Source organism: Condylura cristata, unplaced genomic scaffold, assembly GCF_000260355.1.
Source record: "Condylura cristata isolate star-nosed mole 26May11 unplaced genomic scaffold, ConCri1.0 scaffold00012, whole genome shotgun sequence".
NCBI lineage: Eukaryota > Metazoa > Chordata > Mammalia > Eulipotyphla > Talpidae > Condylura > Condylura cristata.
This window is the reverse complement of record NW_004567113.1, coordinates 50,967,678-50,994,041: the sequence shown is the minus strand read 5'-3', so window position 1 is coordinate 50,994,041 and position 26,364 is coordinate 50,967,678. Positions and strand designations below refer to the sequence as shown.

General features: G+C 36.6%; 1 protein-coding gene across 1 annotated transcript in view; it reads left to right on the top strand.

Moving 5' to 3' along the window:
- NCAPG (non-SMC condensin I complex, subunit G) overlaps nt 1-26,364 on the top strand; it is a 26,721-nt gene extending 357 nt beyond the window's left edge. Inside the window, exons 2-21 of the mRNA XM_004681387.2 lie at nt 694-897; nt 1,484-1,712; nt 2,647-2,792; nt 3,344-3,428; nt 4,575-4,767; nt 5,139-5,288; nt 6,136-6,276; nt 6,787-6,910; nt 8,019-8,105; nt 8,798-8,977; nt 10,512-10,622; nt 12,866-12,985; nt 16,853-17,077; nt 20,287-20,468; nt 20,718-20,892; nt 22,353-22,514; nt 23,030-23,168; nt 23,555-23,641; nt 25,172-25,241; nt 26,149-26,364. Of these exons, the coding sequence (XP_004681444.1) occupies nt 694-897; nt 1,484-1,712; nt 2,647-2,792; nt 3,344-3,428; nt 4,575-4,767; nt 5,139-5,288; nt 6,136-6,276; nt 6,787-6,910; nt 8,019-8,105; nt 8,798-8,977; nt 10,512-10,622; nt 12,866-12,985; nt 16,853-17,077; nt 20,287-20,468; nt 20,718-20,892; nt 22,353-22,514; nt 23,030-23,168; nt 23,555-23,641; nt 25,172-25,241; nt 26,149-26,272 (2,934 nt within the window). The 3' untranslated portion in view covers nt 26,273-26,364. The remainder of the gene's footprint in view (nt 1-693; nt 898-1,483; nt 1,713-2,646; nt 2,793-3,343; nt 3,429-4,574; nt 4,768-5,138; nt 5,289-6,135; nt 6,277-6,786; nt 6,911-8,018; nt 8,106-8,797; nt 8,978-10,511; nt 10,623-12,865; nt 12,986-16,852; nt 17,078-20,286; nt 20,469-20,717; nt 20,893-22,352; nt 22,515-23,029; nt 23,169-23,554; nt 23,642-25,171; nt 25,242-26,148) is intronic.

Sequence of the window (26,364 nt, the reverse complement as noted above, 5' to 3'; positions counted from 1 at the left end):
CCCGGCGATCGTCATTTCTGTCGGGGAGGGAAGCGTTTTCTCGCGCCGCGGCACCGAGTCTTGGATCTCAGGCTGGATCCTGGGGGCGCTGCCGAGGTTGCATCCCCTGGGTCACCCGGAGACGCGGCCCACCTGTCTGATGCTCCAACCTGACGCCCAGGTTCAATGGACTCCAACCACCGTCAGCATCGCTCTGTCTGTCCCTACTCTGCAGATGTTGTTTGCTGGTTTAGTATTGCGTGGAGCCACGAGAAGAAATTCGGGAAAATAAACAATCTCGAGGCCCAGGAAGTATTGAAAGTATGGGATAGGTTGTGAAGGTTAAATCAGAAGATATTGCCATGGAGAGGCAGGCTTAAACGTGACAAAGTGGGAAAGCAGTTGGGTGCATGGAGCAGCCCATTTTTTTATTGAAGTGGTACCCAGGGATATTGAGCATTCCAGGGTGTTAAAAATAATCAGACGAATCCTTTCGCTGTCAAAACTCACGTTTTGTTTTCCGCCCGGGAGAAGTGAAATTCCCTTGGAGAGAAATTCGTGCACATTTACTCTTGGACGGTTGGGATGATTGAGAGTTTAGTAAATAGTAATTTTAGTTTGACTCATGGCTAGTGCTTTCAGCGGTGTAGGAGTAATGTTGAGTATAAGGAATTTTGTCACTGCAGTTTGTGAAAGGTTTTATTTGTCTTCCAGATGGATGATAAAACAATTTTTCATGAGGAGTTCATTCATTACCTTAAATATGCCATGGTGGTCTATAAACGTGAGCCAGCTGTGGAGAGGGTCATTGAATTTGCAGCAAAGTTTGTTACTTCATTTCACCAATCAGATATGGAAGATGATGAGGAAGAGGAAGATGGTGGGATTTTAAATTATTTGTTTACTTTCTTATTAAAGGTAAGAAGCTAGATTTTGGGGCAAGTATTATACAAAATACTACTATATTAAAAGGACCTTCGGAGTTTGTGTATTTCATGGAAGGAACTCCCTTCTAATTGACAAATTATCCGTGAATGAGTTTGACTTTTACAGGACTTACTAAATTGTCATAAAGAATAAAGTTGGTCTCCTTTCTTTATTTTTTTTCCTGGTCCAATAATGTATTTTTTTTTAATTTTAGGAATATTTTATAAACAACACATCCATTATAGTTAGCAAATAGCATTACTAAAAGCTGAACTTTCAAAATAATTCCAGTACTACACTTTTATGATTTCTCTAAACTATTTCTCACATACATTTATTTTAAATGAACTCTTATTTTAGAAAGAGGTCCTACAAAGAGATCTATAATTTAGCAAATTCTTTGACTTATGTATAATGAAAATGTAGTATGCCTATGGAAGAAGGTAGCATTATAGTTTCTCTGCAAGTAATGAATTATTGCTGTAACTTCTTAAATTCTAAAGCTAGTATTCTAATGTGTGCAATTATTTAATAATGGTATGATTATGCATAAATTTTGATTTTTTTTTTCTTTCAGTCTCATGAAGCAAACAGCAATGCAGTTAGATTTAGAGTTTGCCAGCTCATAAATAAGCTCTTGGGAAGTATGCCAGAAAATGCCCAGATTGATGATGATTTGTTTGGTAAAATTAATGAAGCTATGCTTATTAGATTGAAAGATAAAATTCCCAATGTGAGAATACAGGCAGTTTTGGCTCTTTCAAGACTTCAGGATCCTAAAGATGATGACTGCCCAGTGGTTAATGGTATGTGTAACCTCCTAAATCCTTTTTCAGTTTGATGACTTTGATACCTCCATAATAAGCGCACACATTTATTATGAACTATGTAGATGTGGAAGAGTGTATGTTTTATATATGTGTGACTAAAAATCTCCAAGTCTCCAACCCAACTTTAAAAAATAGAGTATCACTGGCACCTTCGAAGCCTGACTTGTCCCACACAAGTTATGCCGCTCCGAGTCAGTGATTTTTCTGAATTTTGGGTTATTCTCTGGCTTTTTTGTTCCAACAGTTACCCCACTTGTCTGGATTTATAAACAGTGTTAAGTGTTACCTGTCTTTTCATATGTTATTGGGATCCTATTTTCCCTTGATCATTTTCTCTACACTTTATTTCTAAATGTAACATTCATCCTTGTTGATATATTATGTGTACTGTTTGGTAACATTATGTTATATGAATGTAACACAGTTCATTACTAAGATTGATGGACCTTCTGGAAGTTTCCAGCTATTGTGCTATTAACAAAAAAGTGTTGTTGCTGTGACTTTTTTTTATATGTGTGGTGTCTGGTACATAGAGTAACCAAGAGTAACCAGGTTAAAGCATTTTCCTAAGGCCTGTATCCATAGGTAGATTTGTTTGGTTCTGTGCACTTCATTATCATGTGCATGTGATCTACAAAACAGTTTAACAATATTTCCAGTAACAGTGCACAAAAGTATTCCAAGATCTCCAGGGCTATTTGCTTTCAGTTTTAGACTTCATGCTCTGTCCACTGACTAGTTTTTTATTTGTCCCTTTGAAGGGAAAATGGCAGAAAAATCTTTAGCTAAATTATATATGGCAGACTATCAAATACTGCTGTCATTTTTAAGATACCAAAATGTGGCTATCTTGTGATATGGTAAAGTAAGTATTTCTTTGGTGTTCTAAAACATATTGTTCCCTCTTTAGCGTATGTTACTTTGATTGAAAATGATTCAAATCCAGAAGTTAGACGGGCAGTGTTGTCATGTATTGGACCATCAGCCAAGACTTTGCCAAAAATCGTGGGGAGAACCAAGGATGTGAAAGAGGCTGTGAGAAAGCAAGCTTACCAGGTAAATAAGTCTCTAGCCCGTGTGGGCATAGTCTTAAAACATAAGAAGCCATAGTCTTAAAAGATTTTTGAAAACTAGCACATAGTAACGATTTCTTCAGTTGAAAAAAAAATTTTTTTTTAAAGATTTATTTAAAATGGGGTACAGGCCAGAGGCTCAGGGGCGGCGAGAGGCTTCACCAGAGACAGAGTGGGGAGCAGAACAGGCAGATCGACGAAGTACACTGCTGAGGGGAGCAGCGGGCGGGTCAGGAGAGGTCTGCCGCGCCATGTGGTCACCTCTGGGGCAGGCGGGGATTGAACTCATGTGGAAGTGGCTTTAGCTTCTTAGTGCTGTGCTTTAACCCGCTGCGCCACCAGGGAGGGCCAATTCAGTTGAAATTTTTATTGATGAAATAGTGGTAAGTTTTGTAAAATCTTACTGCTTTAGTTGTGTACTAGGTATTAAATTTTCAGGAGTTTTTTTTTTTAGCATTATGGAGATAATTGTAATTGTTAAAATTTGCAACCTATATTGAGTGTGATGACTATCTTTTTTATTCTCTCTTTAAGATTTTAGCTGAAAAAGTTCATATGAGAGCAATGTCTATTGCTCAGAGAGTAATGCTCCTTCAACAAGGTCTTAATGACAGATCAGGTAAGATAAATAGCATTATAAAACTAGTAGATTTAGTGGTCAGACTGAAATGGTTTAGGAAACATGTCCTAAATTAGACTGTGTAAGCCTATCATTCTATATAGCCTGTTGAAATTTATCTTGGTATATTATAGAGAAGAAATACCATGGATTGACAGCTCTAGATACTCCAAAGGAACAGAATTTGTCAACTTTCCTGTTTTATAGAAGGAGAAATGGTAGCTTAAAATTGTATTAATTTACATGTAAAGTAGGCAAGGGTTTATTTTTTTATAATATAATAGTTTATTTTTATGTCATTCTCTGCCTTTTATCATCCCCGTGGGCTTCCCATCACCGAATCACCCTTGCGCCATCACCATAGTCCAGTGCACTTCTGTACCCCACCCCCCATTTTTGATCCCTCTCCCCACTCCACCCCTATAAAATGTCTTTGGTATATAGTTGTTCATCATCATTATTATTTTCTCCCCTGGTCCTTTATACATAAGGGTTTATTTTAAAGTGCTCTTTTCCTCCATTTAGAGAGATGTTGTGTATCTTCTTTGTATATACAAATGTGTTCATCAGAAACAGCAGTTAGAAATATTAGGTCAGTATAGCTTTCCTATTTTTAAAATCTTTCCTTTTTCTATGTTAAAATTAAAGAATGTGCTCGCAGGAATGATGAAGAATAATATACTTTAAATTTCCAATTTTCTTGAGCATTCTAAGATGACTCAGTTTTGCTGTAGCCAGAAAATCTGAGTTTGAAAACATTGGTTTCAAAGGATAGATGAATAGGACCACTTTACAAACTAAGAATAAATGTGGTTAGTGATGTGCTTCTGTGACTCACATCAGCATATCTCAGTCCTGTGTACTAGAAGTCAGGCGACAAGTGAAATAATAGGTGCTACATAGTTTAGCCTGAGACCTGAAGCCCGTGAACCCAGCACACTGCTGCTTTGTAGGTTTGGAATTGAGCAGCCAAAAGACTTTTGCCGCACCGTTAGTGTTTATTTTTTCTGTAGTATATTTTGTTCTGCTGTTTAATCACTTCCCAATTCTATTGTAAATAGTGGCGTTATGTAATTAACAGGCAAAATATAGGGAATGGAAACTAGGGGGAGCCTCAGTTCACTTTTGTTTCAAATGATTCAACAGATGCTGTGAAGCAAGCGATGCAGAAACATCTTCTTCAAGGCTGGTTACGTTTCACTGAAGGAAATATATTAGAGTTGCTGCATCGACTGGATGTGGAAAATTCTTCAGAAGTGGCAGTGTCAGTTCTCAATGCATTATTTGCAGTGACTCCTCTTAATGAGCTGACAGAAATCTGTAAAAATAATGATGACAGGTACATAAAGTATTCATCACTCAAAATGCGATAACTGATGAAATGCTGCAGTTCGAGTCAGTCGTCTTTTTCCGTTACATCATTCTTTTACTTATCCCTGTTCTTTGGTTTTCTTTGCTCTTCTTCTCTTCTTCCTTTTGTTACTTTTTTTTTTTTTTTGCGGATGATATCACTTTGATTTTTGCACTTGCTCCTGTGAAAAGTAAAACATGCAACCCTCATTTGAATCTTCTGGCCTCAGTGTTCTGTTTTTTGTGTTGGATAAGTTAATGATTTTGTAATTAAAGGTCTGTTAGTTTCCTTTTTTTATTTTTAACTCAATTCAGATTTTTAACTAGATAATTAGAGCATGCTTTCTCTTTTAAATGAAGGAAATTAATTCCAGTGGAAACATTAACTCCTGAAATTGCTTTGTATTGGCGTGTCCTTTGTGAATATTTGAAATCAAAAGGAGATGATGGTGAAGAATATTTAGAGCAGATTTTGCCAGAGCCTGTAGTCTACACAGAGTATTTACTAAGGTAAATATTTCCCCTTGGTTTGGTGCAATGCAATGGGTTAAAGAAGTTGTATAGCACTGTGAAGCTCTCTTGAAGCCACTGCAGCACAAGTTTGATACCCAACCAGGGAGCTGGCCCACATGGCATGGCAGAATTCTCCTGACCTGCCCTCTGCTCCCCTCAGCAGTGTGTTTCAGTAGATCGCCCTGTTCTGCTCTCTGCTTTGTCTCTGGCAAATCCTCTCACCACCCCCCAACCCAGCCCCCAACACCTCTGGCCTTTATCCAGTTCTGTAAACATAAATAAATAAGTTTTTAAAATAAAAATAACTAAATAAATAAAAGAATAATAGAGAAATTAGTAGTGCCCTTAAGCAAGGATTATACAAACTCATGAAGCTATCTATATTCTGATTTTGTCATTGTATTAATGGGTTACTTGTGAAATTTCTATTATTACAATATTATTATTTCAAATGAAAGAACAGTGATGGGAGAAGACTAGCTCTTTGTGAATAATTGGGTTTTTAGAAGAAGGGTCCAGAACTTTATCATTGAGGAGAGTTGTGACGCTGAAATAATTCATTATCAATTTGAGAGGTATACTGGTGTACCTTTTGAAAATTTCCTATTAGGAAATTTAAGTCTTTGATGAAAGTATATTTTCCAAATTCTTTTGATTTAACCCAGTGAGTTTGTTTGTGACATTTCATCACAATAGCATGGAGTTAACTCTGTAGACCAAATTAATATAACAGGGTATAACCATATTTGTATTAATGGGAACTGAAAAAGACCCCTTTCTGACTTCAGGGGAACTCTTTGATATTACCTGAGAGATTACAGTTTGTTAATGCTGCTTGTTTTAGTTATATTCAGAGCATTCCGGTTGTTACTGATGAACAAAGAGGTGATATTTCCCACTTTGAAAATTTGATGACCAAAGAGTTCATAGGTCAACAATTGATTCTAATTATCAAGTCTTTGGATACCAATGAAGAAGGTGGAAGGTATGTCTGATTGTTAACCTTTGTTCTAATTTGCTCTTCTGATTTATGTGTTGAAATATAGTAATTATTATATGATTAAATGCATTTAATCTAACTCTTTAAAGTGCCATAAAATTTCCTGTTATATCTATATAAGTATATATAGATAAAATGGGATTTATGAGTTTCTAATTCATTTTCTTCATAAAAACCAATACAATTATAGATTTTTGTTTAAAAATCTTGTAGTTTTACTTCACTTCTGCAGTTTATTCACTTGCAAAGAGTTGATTCACATCTGGTGTTATGTCATTTCATCGTGTTGTTTTCTGTAAGATTTTAGGTTCTTTGCAATTTTTTTTTTGCTGAACATGAATGTTTGACCTAAAGTATATGCAGGCATTTGTGGTGATAAATTTAGAAGAACTGAAATAAATGTAATTAAGCCTGAAGAGTAGTTGAAATGTTAGATATAAAAAGTTCTCTTTATTGCTGTGACATTTAAATAAAAATAGTTCTTTTTGAATACAGAAAACGACTGCTGGCGATTTTGCAGGAGATTCTTACTCTTCCCACAACCTCAATGTCACTAATTTCTTTTCTTGTTGAGAGACTGATCTACATCATTACAGATGATAATAAGAGAACAGAAATTGTAAGTAATTTTCCTCATTGTTGATAAAGATTAGTGATTTTGGTTAATTTTATTGAGGGTAGTCGTATTTTCTCTATACTGCTCTCTGTTCTTACTGCCTTTTGGTTTTGTTTCTTCATTACATGGTTTAGCTTTAAACTTAAAACCAAATCTCTTATGCAAGCACATTTTTAAAAAAATCTTCTTTCTCTTAAGCGTAATTATCTTTATTGAATCAATTTGAAATGGAGTAAATTAGGAAAGAGGTTACTGTTGTTTAAGAACTGGCTGACAGTTAAATCTCCTGACACTTTCTGTCATCTCTAACTTTGGACATGTTATTTAAGTTAGCCTTAAGTTACTTGGCAAAATAAATAAGATCATGAAGCCTTTCATTTTTTTAAAGAGATAATATTCATAAAGTACTTAGTAGATGAAAAAACACATGTCATTTATTATACTGTTACTATTTCCATGTGTTATTTTCTCCAGTGTTAGCAAAAACAGACAGACCTGCATCATTGCTTTTCATAAATTCTTAGAATCTTGGCTTTGTGGATTAACTCACTTTTTTCCTCCCAACGTCTTATACATTAATTCCTTCTACAATACTCAATAGTTTTCTACATCGTTTTACCTTCATTTGGGATACAGCCTCTTCCTGGTTGATCTAACTCCAATGTTGCAGTGGCCCCAGATGGAAAGACTTGAGTTATCCTGCAGTCATTTACACTCTGTATTTCCAAAGGAAGAATACAACAGCTTTCTAGTTCAGATAGTTGACTCATGGTGCTGGACACCAGAGGCAATTGAGGCCTGCAGGCATAGTTTTTAGCTTTATGACCCTAATTAGATACCCAGTCATCTTTTTCCTCTTTTTCAAATACTATATGAGTAGTAATTTACCTTTAATGTGTACATGTTAATCTTCTCATAATTTAAGAGGATTTTTTTTTTTGTCAAATGTATTTGGTTATTTTTTCCCTAAAATAATCTAGCAAAAAGAATGTGTGCCACTTTACCTTGTATATTTTGCCAGATTGTGACAACTTCTTGGAATTTAATGTAGCAGCTTGATGTCATTTTCTGATATACAACATGTGTTAAAGATACTTTGAATAACTTACAGGTTACAGAAATTATCTCAGAGATTCGGGCACCCATTGTTACTGCTGATGTTAACAATCCAGCCGAGGCAAGAAAGAAAGAACTCAAGGTAAATTTCCTCCAAATTAAAGAAACGCTTGAATATAATATGTTGTTCCATCTTTTATATCTCTTTGGACATTTTCAAAATTGTCCTTAGGGTCAAATTGTTGATTAAATAATAATGATGGGAGTATCTAAATTGTTACCTGGTTGTGTCAGTGTGTATGGCTGGCTGGGTCTCTGTTACAGGAGAACGACTGTTTTTGTGGGATTTTTGTGTATGTATTTGTGGGTGTTTTGCAAACACCAGGTCTGGATAGGCACACCCTGAGGACATTCCATCCCAGACCACTGCAGTGAGGCAAACGCTGCAATGCAATGAATCCCGTGAGGTATTTTGTTTCCCGTGCATGTGAAAGTCATATGTGCCCTAATCTGTGGTCTATTCAGCTGCAAGAGAGCATTATGTCTAAATAGCTAGTCCTGCATATGCCTTAATTTAAAATATTTCATTGCTAAAAAATGCTGATCACTGTGAGAGCCTTGATCATCTTTTGGCCAAAACCCACAATTATAACAAAATGTCATATTTTGTGAAACACAGTAAAGCAAAAACTAATGTCAAGTGAGGTAGGCTAATTTTTGCCTGGTTCTGCAAACCTTTATTTTACTGAGCTTTCAAATAATGCTCTTTAGTTTGCCACTGATTTTTATATTATTAGTTTTTGCTTGGCCTTTACAAAATTTATCTTTCCTTAGATGGCTGAAGTAAAAGTGAAACTTATTGAAGCAAAAGAAGCTTTGGAAAATTGTATTACCGTACAAGATTTTATTCAAGCCTCCAAATTAAAAGAAGAAATAAAAGCTTTAGAAGATGCCAAAATGTGCTTGTTGAAAGAGACAGAACAACTTGAAATTAAGGAAGTCCACATAGAGAAGGTATAGGTTACTTTTTCATACTAAATTTCAGAAGTAACTAATCATCTCAAGTCTTGTTTTCTTTCTTAACACAGAAAACTGCCAGAATATATTTACTTTGGAGGGTTATGTAATAGCGCCATGAATTAATATGAGAAAAATTCCTTTTTCCTCCTATTCCTCTCTGTTTTGGACTTTGAAAGGCCTTAATTAACTAATTATTGTAGCGAAGACTATTTCCTCCTTTGTTATTCTAACTCCTGGAATCTTAAAGTCTTGCTTGCCCAGGAGACTCACCTTCTAGTGGTTTCTTTTTGAGTGGTGTCTCATATGGTTGAGACCAGGAGACAGCATCTGTCTATCCATGAATTCCTCATCTGTGGAAGTCTCATGACCTACTTGCCAGGAAAAGAATTGTCAGTAGCCAAATCATTGTATACGTATCGTTTAAAATTTAAGTATTCTCTTGGTTTAGAGAAAGTGAAGTAGCTTTGTTATTTTATGTGAAATAATATACTTTCACATCTAGCAGCATTTAAAGCTGTTTCATTTGTTCCTTTTTTATTTCAGCCTATATTTGATTGATTGATTTTAACTAAGATGGAATGGTATCGTTTCTATGATGTATAATTCAGTAGATCTTTTAGGATCTTGCCTTCTGTAGTATATGTCATTATTCTACCTTTGAAATGATAATTAGTGTTTTCATAAAGAGAATGCTGGATAGGAAAGTTTGCTGTACAGAAGCATTTCATGACTTTTGTCCTTGAGCTCTCTAGCCATACATATGCCCACTCCCAACACCTCTCCTTTCCAACCAGTCAACCCGAATTTTAGTTTCATAGCTGGTAGCTTGTCTTTTGTTTGGCAAAATCTATGCCTCATTTAGGCTATTAAGTTTAAAAAGCAAGTTTAAACTGAAAAAAATAAAAAGAAGATAGAAATTGTATGTCTGAATTAGGGAAATGCTAGCGCAGGTGGTATGTTGCCAATTGTACCTCCTTCCCTTGACCTGCTTTCACGACCTATGTGCTTATTTGCCTACTTAAGGGTGAGTGCCACCGTAGAACAGCATAGTGAATGCTGACAGGAGTGGATAGGGGTGTTGTGAAATGCATTTAACCCCAGCAGAATGCTGTTGGCATCACCAGAGGAAGAAATGTTTTCACTTGAAATTTGTATAAATAGGAATTAGTAATAGAAGAATGAAGCAAGAAAGTATCCGCGGTCTTTGATTTAGACACCTGGGTGTTTATGAAGGAGTATTTATGGAGTGGTATTTGTGGAGGAAGCACAAGAGGAGGGATTTGGGTAATGATGAGTTAGTTTCCTTTCAGAGATTTTGAGTTTGAGAAAAGTATAAGAGGAAATACTTTGTAGCAGTAAAACTTAGAAAACAGCTGGGCTGGCTCGTAGATAGAAAATGGAGTTGTATGACTGGCTAAGATTGCTCAGGAGGGAGGTCTAAGGGACAGTATACCATAACGAAAGTAAACATTTAAGGGAAAGGCAAAAGACACTCTTACTAATGCCTGATTATTCTGTTTCACTTTAGGATGATGCTAAAACGCTACAGAAATGCCTGATTTTATGCTATGAACTCTTGAAGCATATGTCCACTTCAGCAGGCCTAAGTGCAACCATGAATGGCCTCATTGAATCTTTGGTATGTGGGTGATCTTTGCGCTTTATTTCAGCCCTCTCCTTATTCATTTTGTGAGCTGTATGTTCCTTGGGTTTCAAAAGAATGACAAGATAACTATTTTAACTTTGATAAATACAAATGATAAAAAGAAACAGAAATATAAGCGATTACTTCATAATCATCTCATGAAGATAATACATGAAAGGACCTGAAAGTTATATAAGTTATTGCTGTTCTTTTAAAGGAATTACTGAGAAGGAAAGAGGTATCTTCTCTCCTTGAGTAGTTAAGAGGAAAACTAAACAAATCAGGAGTATTAAACACTGGAATCTTGCGTGCTCACTCTCTTAGAGAAAGACTGAGAAAGTTGTGAGTCTTGTGGAGAAAATTTGTTCGTGGCTAAATATTTAAGGGCATTTTTAACAAACTAACCCTTCATAGTAATCCCCATTGTACTGACCAGAAGTACTGCAAGACTCGAAAACAACATTGCTAGACATACAAAGCAAATACCATGTACAAAAAAACGACATTGAAAAAAAAAAAAAGATCTTGCACAAAGATGGTGCCAAAAGCGAAGAAGGAAGGCCCTGTCTCTCCGAAAACTGGAGCCAATGCAAAAGCACTAAGGTGAAGAAGGCCGTGCTGAAAGCACACACCCGTAGGATCTGTCCGACCCACCGCCTGGAGGCCCCGGGCTGCGGCTCTGAGGGAAGACCTCGCCCTCGAAGAGCTGCTCCCGGAGAAACATGCCCTACCTGCGTTCCTCATAGCCGAGTTAGCCGTACAGAGGTGGACGGGAGCGACCCGTTTGTGTTCATGGTGCATGGCAAGGCCAGCAAGCACAAGTCTCACAGGCTAGTATGGATGTGGCCACGCTCATTTCCTCCTCAGCCCTGCTGGCGAGACGAAGATGGCGCTGGACTGGCTCCTGCCTGTGATGCTTCTGGATGCTGCTAAACAATTGGGCCGAACTGGCTAATTTAAGTAGAAGTTTTTCCATCGAGGCCAAAGAAACATGAAGCTCATTTAATGTTTGAACCTGATAGAGCCCAATAGTATCATTTTCATCATCTACTCAGTATTTAGATGACTGAGATATTTTATATTTTTCCCCCTCAAATTGTATTGATTTGTCAATTATTTACATAATGATGATTTGTGACTCACCTTGATACGTGCTTGTGGTTCAGTCACCCTCCTCCCACGCTCTGGTGCCAATACCTTACCACCTCGCCTCTTCACTCCCCTCTTCATACCGCTGAGTAGTATTCCCTTCATATCTATTCCGCAATTGCTTTATCCAGCAATCTGTCCATGGCATTTAGGTTGGTTCCATGGTTTTGCAGTTGTGACTAGTTCTGCCGTGGACATAGGAAGATATAAATCATTTGCTTTCACTTGTGGGTGACTGCCTAGCAGTGCTATTGCTGGGTTATATGTATTCCCATTTTTGAGGGGCAGGAGGAAAGCTGTACTGTTTCCATAGATGCTGTACCAAGTTATATTTCCATCTATCCTGGATGAGTGTTTCTTTTTCCTCTCTTTTGCAACCTTGTTTTCAGTCTTTTTGGAATAGGCTGTTCTCAGGGGTGAGGTGATGATACTTCATGGTGGTTTTGAGTTGCGTTTCCCTGATAATGAGTGATGCTGAACTTTTGTGCCTTCTAGCCATCTGGTTGTATTCTTTGGGGAAGTGTCTCTTAAGGTCTTTTACCCATTTTTTGGATGGGGTGGTTTGGATTTTTTTGGCTTTACTGGGTACACTAAAATATATTTAAATGAGTGTCACTTGTTTTCATGTTATCTGGTTACTAGAAAATTTAAAATGATAGACGTGACTTGCAGTATTTGTATTGGACAGTGCTGAATGGGAGGTATGAAGGTCAGGCCAACTTAGTAAGCCAAGAGCAAGGGTAGCTTGGTGTAAGTCGTACTGGAAGAGGACACGATGAGGGCTGTGTTATGTTGTGGAGTCTGACTGTTGTCCTGTGAGTGTGTGGAAGCCATTGAGTCTGTTTGGGCAGGTGCAGGGGGCTGTCTCATGATCACACCATATTTCATCCTTGGCTATTTTCTTTTTTAGCAACTTAGTAGTTGTTTTTGTATTTATTGGTGATTGACTTTCTTTGAACAATAGTAGACAGTATAGAAATAAAAGAAACCTACTAAGTCGCATAGACATCATTTTGACAATGCTTTTCATATACACTTGTAAATTTTTTTGTCTGCTGAAAATTCTTTTAATTTCTAATTCATTTTAGATTCTTCCGGGAATAATGAACGTTCATCCTATAGTAAGAAACCTGGCTGTCTTATGCTTGGGATGCTGTGGATTACAGAATCTGGATTTTGCAAGTAAACACTTCGTATTACTATTGCAGGTAGGATTTTTCTTGTGCTAAATCATGATTGTACTTCTTGACATAAATGCCCTGTATCTGATCTGTCATGCTGCTACTACTGCTCCAGAATTAATCTAGCTCCAGGCCTATTGATGATGATGATCTTGGGTAACTTTTAGGGCTGTTTTATCCTTGATTTCATGTAAAATGAAATGTTACTTATTTTAGATATTTTAAAGGTAAGCATGTAAAGAGCAGATATTTGTTAAACATATAGTACATGCCAGTTTAATTCTAGACTTAGAAAAAAATAAGAGAGACCATGAGAAAAGCAAGATAAAAGTTTCTGTCTTAACGAAGATTATGTTTTAGAAGAGGAAGCACACAATGAAAAATAATGCATACTACATCAGAGAGGGGGGAAAGATTAAAGCAGGAAAATGGAATAGGGAGAAAGAAGCTGTTTGCTCCAGAAAGGTCCCAGTAGGGGCCCTTCTTTGTGGCGCAGTGGGCTAGAGTGCAGCACTGTGAGGTTACCTGCAGCTGCTTCAGTGGGAGGCCAATGCCCGGAGGTGACCACAGGGCGCAGCAGACCTCTCCTGTTTCACCTGCTGCTTCCCTCAGCAGTGTTCTTCATCCGTTTTGCCTGTTCTGCTCCCCGCGCTCTCTCTGGTGAATCCTCTCACCATGCCCCATCTCTGGCCTGTGCCCCAGTTCTGTATGTATAAACAAACAAATCTTAAAAAAAAAAAAATAGGTCTCACTAATAAGGTGAGGTTGGGTCAGTACTAGAGAAAAGCAAGAGAATAAACCATGTCGGTATCTGGGTAATGTATTTCCAGGGAGAGGTTTTGAGGTAGGAGGTCTTGTTTCACATGTTCCCGAAGCAGGAGGAGAGAGGTGGGACAGACTGAGCAGAGAGCAGGAAGAGACAGGATTCACAGGCACTAAGACAGCATTTCTTCTAGTAATGTATAGGATGTAAATTGGGTAGCCTTCGCAATAAAAGAGAGGGGAAGAATTGGAAGATTTTGAGTATAGGATTTGTCTGACTGGTAAAGTATTGATATAGGCCACGGGTTGGCAAATCATTCTGTAAAGTGTAAAATATTTTAGATTATTCAGGCTCTGTGGTCTTGCTCAATTACGAGTCTATTAACATGTGAACAAAGTCACAGACAATACGTAAATGGAAAAGTGTGGCTATACAGTAAAAGTTTATTTATGGACACTGAAATTGATTTCATGTCATTCTGACATTTAATATTACCTCTTAAATACCATTTAAAAAGGCACAACAGTTGTTAACGTGGAGCCTTCACTGAAAAGGAAGCGGGCTGGGTTTGGCCCATGAGTTTAGGTTTGCAGGCCCCTGGTTTTAAGGGGTAGGTACAAGTATAGAGGCAGGGATACTTGTAACACATAAGGCAGTGATCCAGGAAAGAGACCACGATCCATTAGACTAGTGTTATGGTTGCTGAAGGTGGAGTGTAACCTAAGTTTCAAGAGGATGTCCGTGGAATTTGTTGTGATAGGTGATGTTCACTCAACTTGAAAATAACATGACAACAGGCATCATTATTTTCATTAGAAAAAAAATAATATTTTAAAAGACTAAACTCCATTCAAATCTAATTTGCCCCAACGTGAAACTCTTATCTTGAATATAGCACCTTTGATCAAGCATATGACATTGCCCAGAGAAAGAAAGTGGACAGTTAGGGGGAACATGAGGTGTCTTGTGTTCTGGAAGTGGTCAAAATGCTTGAGGTTTTTATCAAAAGAATAAAATTAAAACCATACTTGTGTCAAACAATAATCAGGAATTTCAGGGTTTTGTTTTCATTTTTCTCATTTTGTTTTCGTTTTTCTCATTTGAAGGACTTGGCATCTAATCAATTCATTTACTGTGCGGTGATGAGATTCACTGCCTTGTTAATATTTATCATCCCATGCTGTTACTATCAAAGAAAAATTTCTATTTGTTAGATCCTTTTGGAAACTTGGAATGTCAGTATTATTTTTAAAATGTGTAAAGTTTCTTTCTCAAATAAACTGGAAGAAGTCTTGGGACTTTGTCCAGATGAACCACTCATAGTGCTTGGCTATATGACTTTGTTCCAAGACTTAGAATGAATCCCCATGTGTGATAGTCATTACTTTTATATCAGCAGGTATTGACACTGGGGTTCTTCTAGTAATTTGGAAGTCTTACTTGCCAGTATGAAGTTTATTTGGCTTCTGAAAACCCTACATTTCAAAGAGGTTTTGCTTAGATATTAGAACTGGTCTCTAGTGTACTGATGTTCTTGAAGTGCTAGAATGAGCCCTGATCATTGGGTTATTTTACGTAGAAGAACATTTCAGTATCAAAGCATTCATTCATTTCTGATTACTACTAAGTAGTTCTTTTGACTCTAAAAATGCAGGAAAACATCATGAAAATGCTCCATAAACTATTGCGAGTGATGCTGGAAAGTGGCCGAGTCGAGCATTGGTAGAGATTATGGGAAGTAGACAGTTACAAACTTTCTAGTACTGCAGCAAAGGAATATCATAAATTTCAAGATATATTTAAGTGCATATAATCTTTAAAGATGAAATGTGTATTACTTGCTTAAATACTTGCTTGAAAAAAATGGGTATATATATATTTTTTGTAAATTAAAAGTGTTGGTAAGTTCAGATTCAAATACAATGAAATTGTGTGAAATTTTGCATGTATTTATTATAGGCTTAATTCTGGAATTTTCTGGGGTGCACTTTTAAGCTGTCTCTAGGACCTAATGGGTTCATGAATAAAAGAAGCTAACCACTGGCTAGATTCAGTTATTTATTTTTAGAAAATTATTTTTAGGGTTGTCATTTGAAAATTTTAGATTAAAGGAATAAGAATTTCTTGGGATAAGAAATCAGTTCTCTCTCATTAAGTTTTAACAATAAAAATTGATTTAAGAAATGTTTACACATTTTTTAGACAGGACAGGGAAACTATTTCATTTTAAAATCTTTGTTAAATCAGTATCCAGTACTGGGAGCTTATTGCTAGCAGGTAAGGGGTTAGAAGGGCAAGGAAAGCGAAATGCTACTGAGAAATTAAATTAGGGTGTTGAGAATTTGGAGGAGGGACTGGTTAGTAGAACATTCTTAAAGCTTCTAGGTTAGGTGGATGTGCACATTTTGGCATAAGAAAATCATGTTATAGATAATGAAAGTTTCGAAAGTTCCTTCAAAGTTATAAATTTTAGCCATTTTCTTGATTAGCTAATTTGACTAATTTGTTGGTGATTTTTATTCATTTTAAAGGAAGCTATATGGCCACATAGTTGAGCAGGGAACAAAAGTTAAGTGTATTAATGAATATAGTAAGTTTTTTCATGTTAAAATATTTTCTTTTTTTTTAATGACAGAAAATTTGATATGTAGGAATTCAACTTTCTTTTCTCAGAATAGATTCATGCAAACTTCTGGGCTTTATAAAGCCTTGAATGAAGCTTGCCAATCAGAAGAATATTGCTGTTCTAATGTATGGTTTTCACTGGCTGAAATGTACTGTTTATGTCCTAGTAGAGGAATCAAAACAATTTCAATATAATTGAACAGAGTTCTTAAAAAATAAAATCACAATTGAACATATTTATTCTTTTTTAAATAAAAGGCTAATAAAATTCAGTTCACTATAGTTCCAGGAATTTTTTTGACTGTACAGATGGTTTCTTCTTAAGGCGATGCAGCAAAATGCTGTAGACCAAAAAAAAAGATGGAAATAATTGTAATTATACTGCTGAAAAACAGCTATGAGGACTGTTGCAATGAGATAAGAAATTAAGATACATGTTAATTTTATGCAACACAGTGACTGGTGTACTGAATTTACTTATTTTGGTGGGGAATGTTTCAATTTAGGTTTTGCAAATTGATGATGTGACAGTAAAAATAAGTGCTTTAAAGGCGATCTTTGACCAACTGATGACATTTGGGATTGAACCATTTAAAACTAGAAAAGTCAAAACCCTTCAAAGTGAAGGTATAGAAATAAACTCTGGAGAGCAAGAGTCGAAAGAAACTGAAGAAGAGACTGCTACAGCCAAGAATGTTTTGAAACTTCTTTCTGATTTCTTAGACAGTGAGGTAAGAAATAATATTCTTATGAAATGTCATTTTTAGCAAGGATGTTTATGCTTCTTATGCTTTCAGTGTTGAGGTTTAAACTTGCCCAGCATTTTCAAAATTTGCATTTTGAGTGTGGTAACTAAATCCCAAGTTTCACTCTGACGTATCTAGTTTCTCACTATCAAGTTGCATGTGCAGAGAATTGAAGTGTAAACAAACAAACAAAAAATGAAAATGAAATCACTAATGTAGGAGCGCTCTTATTTTTCCTTCTTTCCCCTTGTTGGTGTGCTTTAGGGACTTAAAAAGGTTTTTTCCCCGAGTTGTTAGAAATAATTTTAAATTGAGTTCATTTAATATAGTGATATGAGATTGGATTTCCTTAAGTTCCTCTTGAGCAGCATTTTTATAACACATAAACATTAAACTAAACATATCTTTATAATTTTAAGTAGATGCAATCGCCCTAAGTTTAAAAATGTAAATTAAGTGATTCATTGGCATTTAGTATGTTCGCAACATAATGCTACTAATTTGAAAATTTTATCATTGTCCCAAAAGGAAACTGTACCCACTTAACAGTTGCAGTTTTCCCTCCGGTCAGTCCCTGAGAACTGCTAACTTGCATTTTTGTCCCAGTGGATTTAAGCCTTTTAGACATTAAATACAGATGAAATGATATGTCACGTGACTTTGTGCCTCTCTTTTTTCATTAACTTTATTTTCAAGACTCCTCAAAGTTGTAGCTGGCGTCAGTTCCTACTTACAGATGAACAGTCCCCATTTTTGTATATGCAGCATTTGTACATCCATTTCATTCAGTGGAAGGTATTTAGGCTCTTTCTACTTTTCAGCTGTTGTGAATAGTTCTGCTGTGAACATGCATTTGTTTGAGTGACCAGGTCAGTTCTTCTGGGTACGATTCCAAAAGTGGGATTAATGGGTCACATGGTAATTTATTTATTTATTTTTTGAGAATTCTTCCTCACAGCTCGTTAGCTTATCCAGCACAGCACATACATTTTTTTTTTTCAAGTGACAGCACTTACATTTCACTCATAGCAAACTTATATATTGCTGTCAACTGTAGTCACCATGTCTTATATTAGAGCTCAACTTTTTCTGCCTTATAGCTGAAAGTCTGTGCTCTTTCATTTTCCCCCTATTTTCCCACCACTGCTTTCTGCAGTCACAAGTTATCCCCTGATCCTTTAGCCGCCATTCCTGACAGTCACTTTTCTGTGTGTCTGGGAGTCTGACTTCTTGCTGCCATTCAACACGCAAGTGACACTGAGCTGTACTGTCTTCCTGCGCTGGGCTTATTTAGCACCAGGCCCCGGGCTGTCCATGCTGTTGCTAATGGCGGGGTTTCCTTCTCTCTTGCACGTGTTCATCTTTTTTATTCCCTTGTATTTTCTTGGCTTTCTATCCAGAAGTTGGATTGTTACGTCATAGGGCAGTTCTGCTTTTAACTTCCTTGAGATTCTCCATATATTTTACGTAGTGTTGTTTCTTTATGATCTCTGTTGTGAGTTTTCTCGCTGTTATCTCGATGACTGTAGGTTTGGCTTCTGAAGAGTTCTCATTCTGTCTGGGTCAGATCTAGAAGTGTTGAGTTGATTTTAGTATATACCTGCTGTATATTGACTTGTCTACCACCTTTTACATTTTTTGGTTATTTTATTTAAAACCTAGATCAGCATCTTAATAATTAGCTATTTTTGTTGCCAGTAGGTGGAGTAATGGCTTTATGGCTCCTCTGAATGCTGTAGGTGGCCACATTTGGCCGTCTAGCTTTGGCTGTTAGTAGGGAAGGGAGGGTGCAAGGTGGTCAGCCTGTCCACGGACTGACTCAGGGCAAATGGTTCTTGTGTGTGGCTCAGTATTATTCCACCTTTCTGGGATCATCTCTCTGGTGAGCCAGGATTAGGGCGGGGGAGGGATTTCAGTCAAAAGCTATTTCTCTGTTGCCTTCCTTGCAGGGGTCCCAGGCCATGTGATACACCCCAATTCCCCCGCTTTGGGACTCACCCGTGCCAGGGGCACAGGCCTCCACACTGTCTCTGCTGTCCCTCCCCTGGTTAGCTGGTAGCTCTGCTCTGTACTCACTAGTCTCCCTCCTCTACCAGTCCCGCACCACCGCTTTCCCTCACAGATTGATGTCCTGAAGTAATAAGCAGAAGAAACCTTGCTTATCCATAGTTGAACTATGACTGGTAGGCTTAAGGGAGTAATAGAGGATGTGTCTTCAGCTGCATGATGCTGAAATCACCCCTAACAGTTATTGACTTACCACAGTTTGACTAAAGAACGGTAGAAGTAAGTTTACTCTTTTCATTAACTTCTAATGTGGATGTAGTGAATTTTCTAGTCAAAAGACAGAAATTGGCATAATAAAGAAAAACCGAGCCTGACTACCTTGTTTGGAAGGGCCTCATGTTAGAACCAAATACACAAAAAAGCTGAAAGTGAGAGGCTGAAATAAAAGGCAATTCACAGTTTTCCATAGTGGTTGTACTAGTTTGCATTCCCACCAGCAGTGCAGGAGAGTTCCTTTCTCTCCACATCCTCGCCAACATTTGTTGTTGCTAGTTGTTTGAAGATGTGCCATTCTCACTGGGGTGAGGTGATATCTCATTGTGGTTTCAATTTGCATCTCCCTTATTATGAGTGATGTTGAAATTTTTTCATATGCTTGTTGGCCATCTGCATTTCCTCTTTGAAGAAGTGCCTTTTTAGCTCTTCTGCCCATTTTTTGATGGGGTTGTTTACTTTATTTTTGTTGAGTTTCATCAGTTCTCTGTATATTTTTGTGATCAGCCCTTTATCACTACTTTTGTGTGAGAAAATGTTTTCCCAATTAGTGGGCTGTCTGTTTTTTGTAATGTCTTAAATAACAATCTTTTTACATGGTCTAAAGACTTGTAGTCCTGTCCCAATTGAAAGTCCCACCATTTAACTTCAGGTGGATTACTATAACCTGTTTTTCTATGCAAAAGTTGAAAAAAAAAAAGAATTTTAAGGGAATTGGAGTTTTCATAGCATTGCTAATAACTTGTCAGCTTTGACCTAGAAGTGAGAAACAAAATCTTCAAATTTACCTTTAACAAACCAATAAATAATGAGTGATTTTGCTTAGTTTTTGTAGAGAAATATTGCAAGACATGCTACAATGTTAGGCTTTTTAAAAAATGCAAATTTCTTCTAATGTGAGTGGTGTTTATTAGGTGTCTGAGCTCAGGACTGGAGCTGCGGAAGGCCTGGCCAAGCTGATGTTCTCTGGACTTCTGGCCAGCAGCACAATTCTCTCCCGACTTGTCTTGCTGTGGTACAATCCTGTCACTGAGGACGACGTTCGGCTGCGACACTGCCTGGGCGTGTTCTTCCCCGTGTTTGCTTATGCGAGCAGGTACTTCGTCAGCTTAACAGAATGAGCTTTGGCTTGATGTTACAGTCAGGCTCCCTGTGAGTTATAATATTTTCATGATTTTTTTTTCTTCATTGGTAAGTGATGAGCTATAAAGAATTTTTTTGGATTTTTTACCTACATGACTCATTGGGCTCTTAAATGAAACTTTACTGTCTTGATTGAATTTTATAATTTTTTTCAATCATGTTTTATTCTTTGCTATCATACTTTGAAATCTTTTCTCAATAGGGCGAATCAGGAATGCTTTGAAGAAGCCTTTCTTCCAACTCTACAAACACTTGCCAAAGCTCCTGCATCTTCACCTTTAGCTGAAATAGATATCACCAATGTTGCTGAGTTACTTGTAGACTTAACAAGACCAAGTGGATTAAATCCTAAGGCCAAGAATTCCCAGGATTACCAGGTGGGTACGTGTTAGCCTGTGGATGGTGAGGATGAATATTAACTACTCTTGTTGTAGCAGAATATTCACTCTCAAAGGTTTTTTGAAATAAAAGCTACACTTTGATCTTGGATTTCTAGTCTCTCTGGTGGTGCTTAACACAAAGTAAAAAAAAAGATTTTGGGAAATGTGGAGATAAGCATAAAAAATAAAATTAATCAATACTAATATTTTTGGTATTTGAAAGAAGTTACCAAAAATTCATCATTCTTACTTCCTCATCCCCACTGATTGGTTAACCATTCTGAATAATGTCTTGTGTTACCTGTTGGACTCACTGAGTTTTCAATAGATTCTTACCTGCAATTTTCCTGATAAAAGGAAGGAGAATTCAAAGACTGAAAATGGCCTCCAGCTTGTCTTTGTTTTTAATTCTAAGAAGATAGCTTCAAACCGTCCCACAACTTAACCTTAAACTGGATTTTTAATTCTTTAATCTCACTTCATCGAACTTATCACAATGTTGAACAATAATAGGCTATTCATGGTTTCAGTGTCTGATTAAGGTGAAGTACTGCTCTTCCCAGACTGGTGTTTAGTGACTGCACACTCCATTCAGGTGACTAGTTATCTGTGGTGGGGAAGATGAGGTGAAAGGCGAGTAAAGGCACAGCATAGTAAGGGCTGGGGATAGAGTCACAGAGTGTGAGGCCTGTAGAAGATGGCAAGGTTTATGTCATAGAGGTCCCGAGAATAGCATTGCTAGTTTCACAACTCAGTAGTTTAATTATGTCTTGTTAGATTTAAGGAGTGGTTTGGTAGAAAGTCTTTTACTTGAAGTCATGTGATTAAATGTAGCTGGTTGTATAAGTCATTGGGGGACTATGGAAAGATCATTCTGACTAGTATTCACACAGAATACTAGGGTAGGGAATTTGGGGTTGGCCTTATTGGCAGTGTCTAGACAGGCTGTGTAATGGGCCTAATGAGGGTTAATGGGCTGAAAGTTACTTATAAGGAAAATTACTTTGGTGGGCAGAGAAGGTGAATTATTAAGAGGAGAAAGGGTATCAATTGTAAGAGCCATTACAAACCTGTATAGTTAGCAGATAAAACTTGTCGAACGAGAAGCTGTCTTCAACCTGGGTCAGTCCTGACCTGGGAACTTTAACCTCCAGAAACACTGAGCAGCTGGAGGGTGAATGAACAGCTGGAGGGTGAGCGAACAGCTGGAGGGTGAGCAAATGCTTCATGGCTAAAGGGGGCAGGTCCGAGCTCTGTACCACATCTCACTGTCCACCACAGACTAGTTAAGTGGAAGCTCATTTGGAGAAGGAATATGTTAGGTTTGGTTTTAGACATTTTGCATTAGGAATTCTGGCAAGACAGAGATGTTTGCTGCATTTGTATACAGATGTGAATTTTATTGTAATTAATTTTCTATTTATGAATACTTTTTTCTTGATTTTTTTCTTTTTAAGGCCTTAACAGTTCATGACAATTTGGCTATAAAAATTTGCAATGAGATCTTAACATGTCCATGTTCTCCAGAAATTCGGGTGTATACAAAGGCTTTGAATTCTTTAGAGCTCAGTAGCAGTCTTGCGAATGATCTTCTGGTTCTATTAAATGAGATTCTGGAGGTAAGAAGTTCCTAATTACTCTTAATTAACACATATATTTATCCAAGCAGGATTTAAGTGGTTGTATTCAATCATATCTTAGTATATTGTGATTTCACTTATTTGAATACTTACATCACTAAATTTCACAGGTTCTTAATGTTTTCAAACGACCTACCAGGGGATAGTTTTTTAAACATTATAAAATGCTACATTTTATTTATTTTATTTTTTTTTAAAGATTTATTTATTTGTACATACAGAACTGGGATACAGACCAGAGGCTCAGGGGTGGCGAGAGGCTTCACCAGAGACAGAGTGGGGAGCAGAACAGGCAGATTGGCAAAGTACACTGCTGAGGCGAGCAGCGGGCGGGTCAGGAGAGGTTACCACGCCATGTGGTCACCTCCGGGGCGGGCATCGAACTCATGAGGAAGTGGCTTTAGCTTCTCAATGCAGTGCTTTAACCCGCTGCGCCACCAGGGAGGGCCCTAAAATGCTACATTTTAACAAAATGCCAATGTTTTCTCTTATAGCAAGTAAAAGATAGGACATGTCTGAGAGCTCTAGAGAAAATCAAGATTCAGTTAGAAAAAGGAAGTACAGAATGTGGTGATCAAACTGTAGCCGGAGAAGACGCCAGTACCAATGTCACTGTTCCTCAGAATGAAGATGGTAATACATGCTACATGGATATTTCTAAGATGCTGTCCTTTTCTTTATGAGACATTTATTTCTCCTTTTACATGTGGTTAGATAGCAAAGTGCTTTCCTCTTGGGAAAGCATACTATGATGAGTGTTCACTTTTCTAGTTCTTTGGTGTGTGTGGTTTTTTTTTTTTTTTCCCTGCCATATGACCTTGTATATTGAATTCTTAGGAATTCTGTTTATTTGCCAAATGTTCACATTTTTTGAAACACTGACTCCTGGTAACCTTTCAGTAGCTGCTAATCAGACTGGTTATCATTTCTGTTTTATGAGAAACTGACTGAGAAAGAAGGTCATTCAAAATTTTTTATGAGGCTAATTTTTATTTACATTGCATTACTTTCTTTAATAGAAAAGAATAAAGAAGCATATATGACTCCTTTCAGGAATATAAAAACAACCCAAGCATCGAAATCTACTCAGCAAAAGACTAACAGAGGTAATGTATGGATTGACAAGTTTGATAATAAAACTCGACTTTTACTTTTCCAATCAAATAATTACTTTGTAAGTTTCCTTATCTTTGTTTCCTTAGGAATAAAGCATTTTAAATATTTTAGTTATCCTTAAGGTTCTTAAATCTTTGGGCTGATACTAGATTTTGCTTTATTTGTAAAAGATTGTATCAATATTAGTGTTCCTTTCAGTGCTTTTGTTTGAAAGTAAATGATTCAAATTAACATTGCAAAGGATTGTTTGGGTTCACATACTTGTTATCATGATCAATGAATTTATATTAGTTTGTATTTGATCCTTTGTATTATTAAGCATTTTGTTGCTTTCATTTTTATGGGCTTTTGTTTTCCTTTTCTCTTATTTCATATTTTCCCGACATAATTCATTTCCCAAGGGAAATCCAACAATAAAGGATTTGTTGGAGTATTGACTGTTAGGGGATCACTTGGGTAAAAAATTGAAATTCGAGATCTTTTTATTGTTTTATTGTTTTCTTATTACAAAAGCAATGCATGCTTATTACAGAATAAAAAAAAAATACATTCAAGCAAACTAATATAAAGAACACTAAAAATCCCACCCATGAGCCAACCATTATTTTAATCCTTGAAAAGAATTTTTTGAGTCCCTTTCCTATGCAGATTTAATTTTCTAAATGGCGTATGGCCTAATAATGTTTTGTATTCAATTAATTATTTAAATACAAGTTGCTGGATATTGTTCCAAATTAGTCCCATAATGTTGGATGTTTTCTTGGGGAAACTACATTAGAAGTTTAAAATTAAATACGTGCTTTTGAAAAGATAAAAGTGTCACATGAATAAGTAGTGTATACACTTTTTCAACCAAATGGCTAGACCAAGCAATTTTTGCTCATACTGCTTCTAGTCACATAATAGACCATGAGTGCCACTTTTTTTTTAAATAGCTCAAATTTCACTTTATTTATTTTTTTTTATTACAAATGAGTAGCATCACAGGCTAAATTTTTAGCAGGCAGATAGAATTTTTACAATTCCCAGCATATAGACTCTTAATTTTTATACTGAAATATGGTTTAGGACACATTTGAGTTGGTCATGTCTATGTTTGAAAATTTATAGGAACCATGCATTTAACTTACTGATTAAAATTGTTTTATTAGGACCTGTATGTATGAACTTTCTAAAACATTAATCTTTATTAATAGTCTTCATACACGTTGCGGAATAATCCTAATTTTTTTTGTTTTTGTTTTTGTTTTTCACATGCTTCTGTCTCCCAAGTGCTTTTAGAATTTGCCTCATAACCTAATTTCCATATTTTCCCTTGCCCATCCTAAGAGTTTACAAAGGAAATTAATTTTAATCATTTGGATTTCTTTTCTTTGTGATCTTGATAAATGGTATCAAGGTGTATGGGAACAAGGAGGAAATACATTGAAGGAAGGAACTGGAGGGTCAGGGCAGCTCAGTAACTAGATTAAAAGAATAAGCAGTTGATTATACATTTTGATAATTATCCTATCTTTAAGGGCGGAGAAAGGTAGCAGCTTCAGCTAGGAAGAACAGGAGACGTCAGACTACTGAGGCTGACTCTGAAAGGTATGCCATGCACGTCTAGAAGAGAGCACTAGCTTCATTTACTTATTACTTTAATGTCTAGAAGTAGAAAATGTACTTTATTTCTATTGTATAAGAGAGAAACTAAACATATAACAAGGGAATGAAACTATGAACAGCTATGTCTTAGATATTTAAAATCCATCATTAAGAGCACTGACTTCCTGTGCTTCTGTGCATTCCTGCTGTTGGCATGGCCCTCAGCACCAGGTAGTATGTTCTTTGAGCTTTGATTTCCACGTATAATCCAATGACATGGCATGTGTCTGTGACTTCTGATCTTGAATTAGCAAAACCCTGAAATTTAGGTTTGGGTTCTCTACATTTATAATGATAACATAGTTTTGCCTACAACTTGGACATAGTAATGATGATAAAGTGTTTTTCGTTTCTGCCAACTAAGCCATTTGTTGGAGGCTTTGTAGTTATATTGGTAGAACTGTAAGGTTATAAGGTATGTTTTCTTGTATACTATTTTACATTATGTTTGACTAAATTTAAACAGTCTTTTGGGGAAACCTGCTGTTTACATTGTTTTAGGAACTTATTGCCTAGGACTGAGAACACATCTCTTTTTCACTTCTTGAATTCCCCTAAAACCTCTGTTGGACTGTTCTTATGGTTTAATTACAAGCTTCACTGTAAATGTTTCTCTAAAAAAAATAAATCCCCCCCCACCCTGTATACTTGGTTCCTTAGACATAAAAAATAATCAGTTAGGTTTCCTATAGTTCATTCTTTTTGGTTTTGAGATTTCAGTTTTAAGCTTAGTTAATGGTATCATAATTATACAGTGATAGAATGACAGAAACAAAACAATGTTTTATTTATAAATAAAATGTGGTTTTAAAGCTTGCATTTAATTTGGTGTATTTCAACACCTATTTAGTGATCATGATGTTCCAGAGCCAGAATCGGAAATGAAGATGAGATTACCAAGACGAGCCAAAACAGCAGCACTAGAAAAAAGTAAACTTAACCTTGCTCAGTTTCTCAATGAAGATGTAAGTTAGGAGAAGAGATGGAGGTGTGGAGTCCTTTTTCAAATGTCCTTTAAAATTGTGTTTGGTTCTTGCTTCAATAAAGTTACCCTTGTGTCAAACTC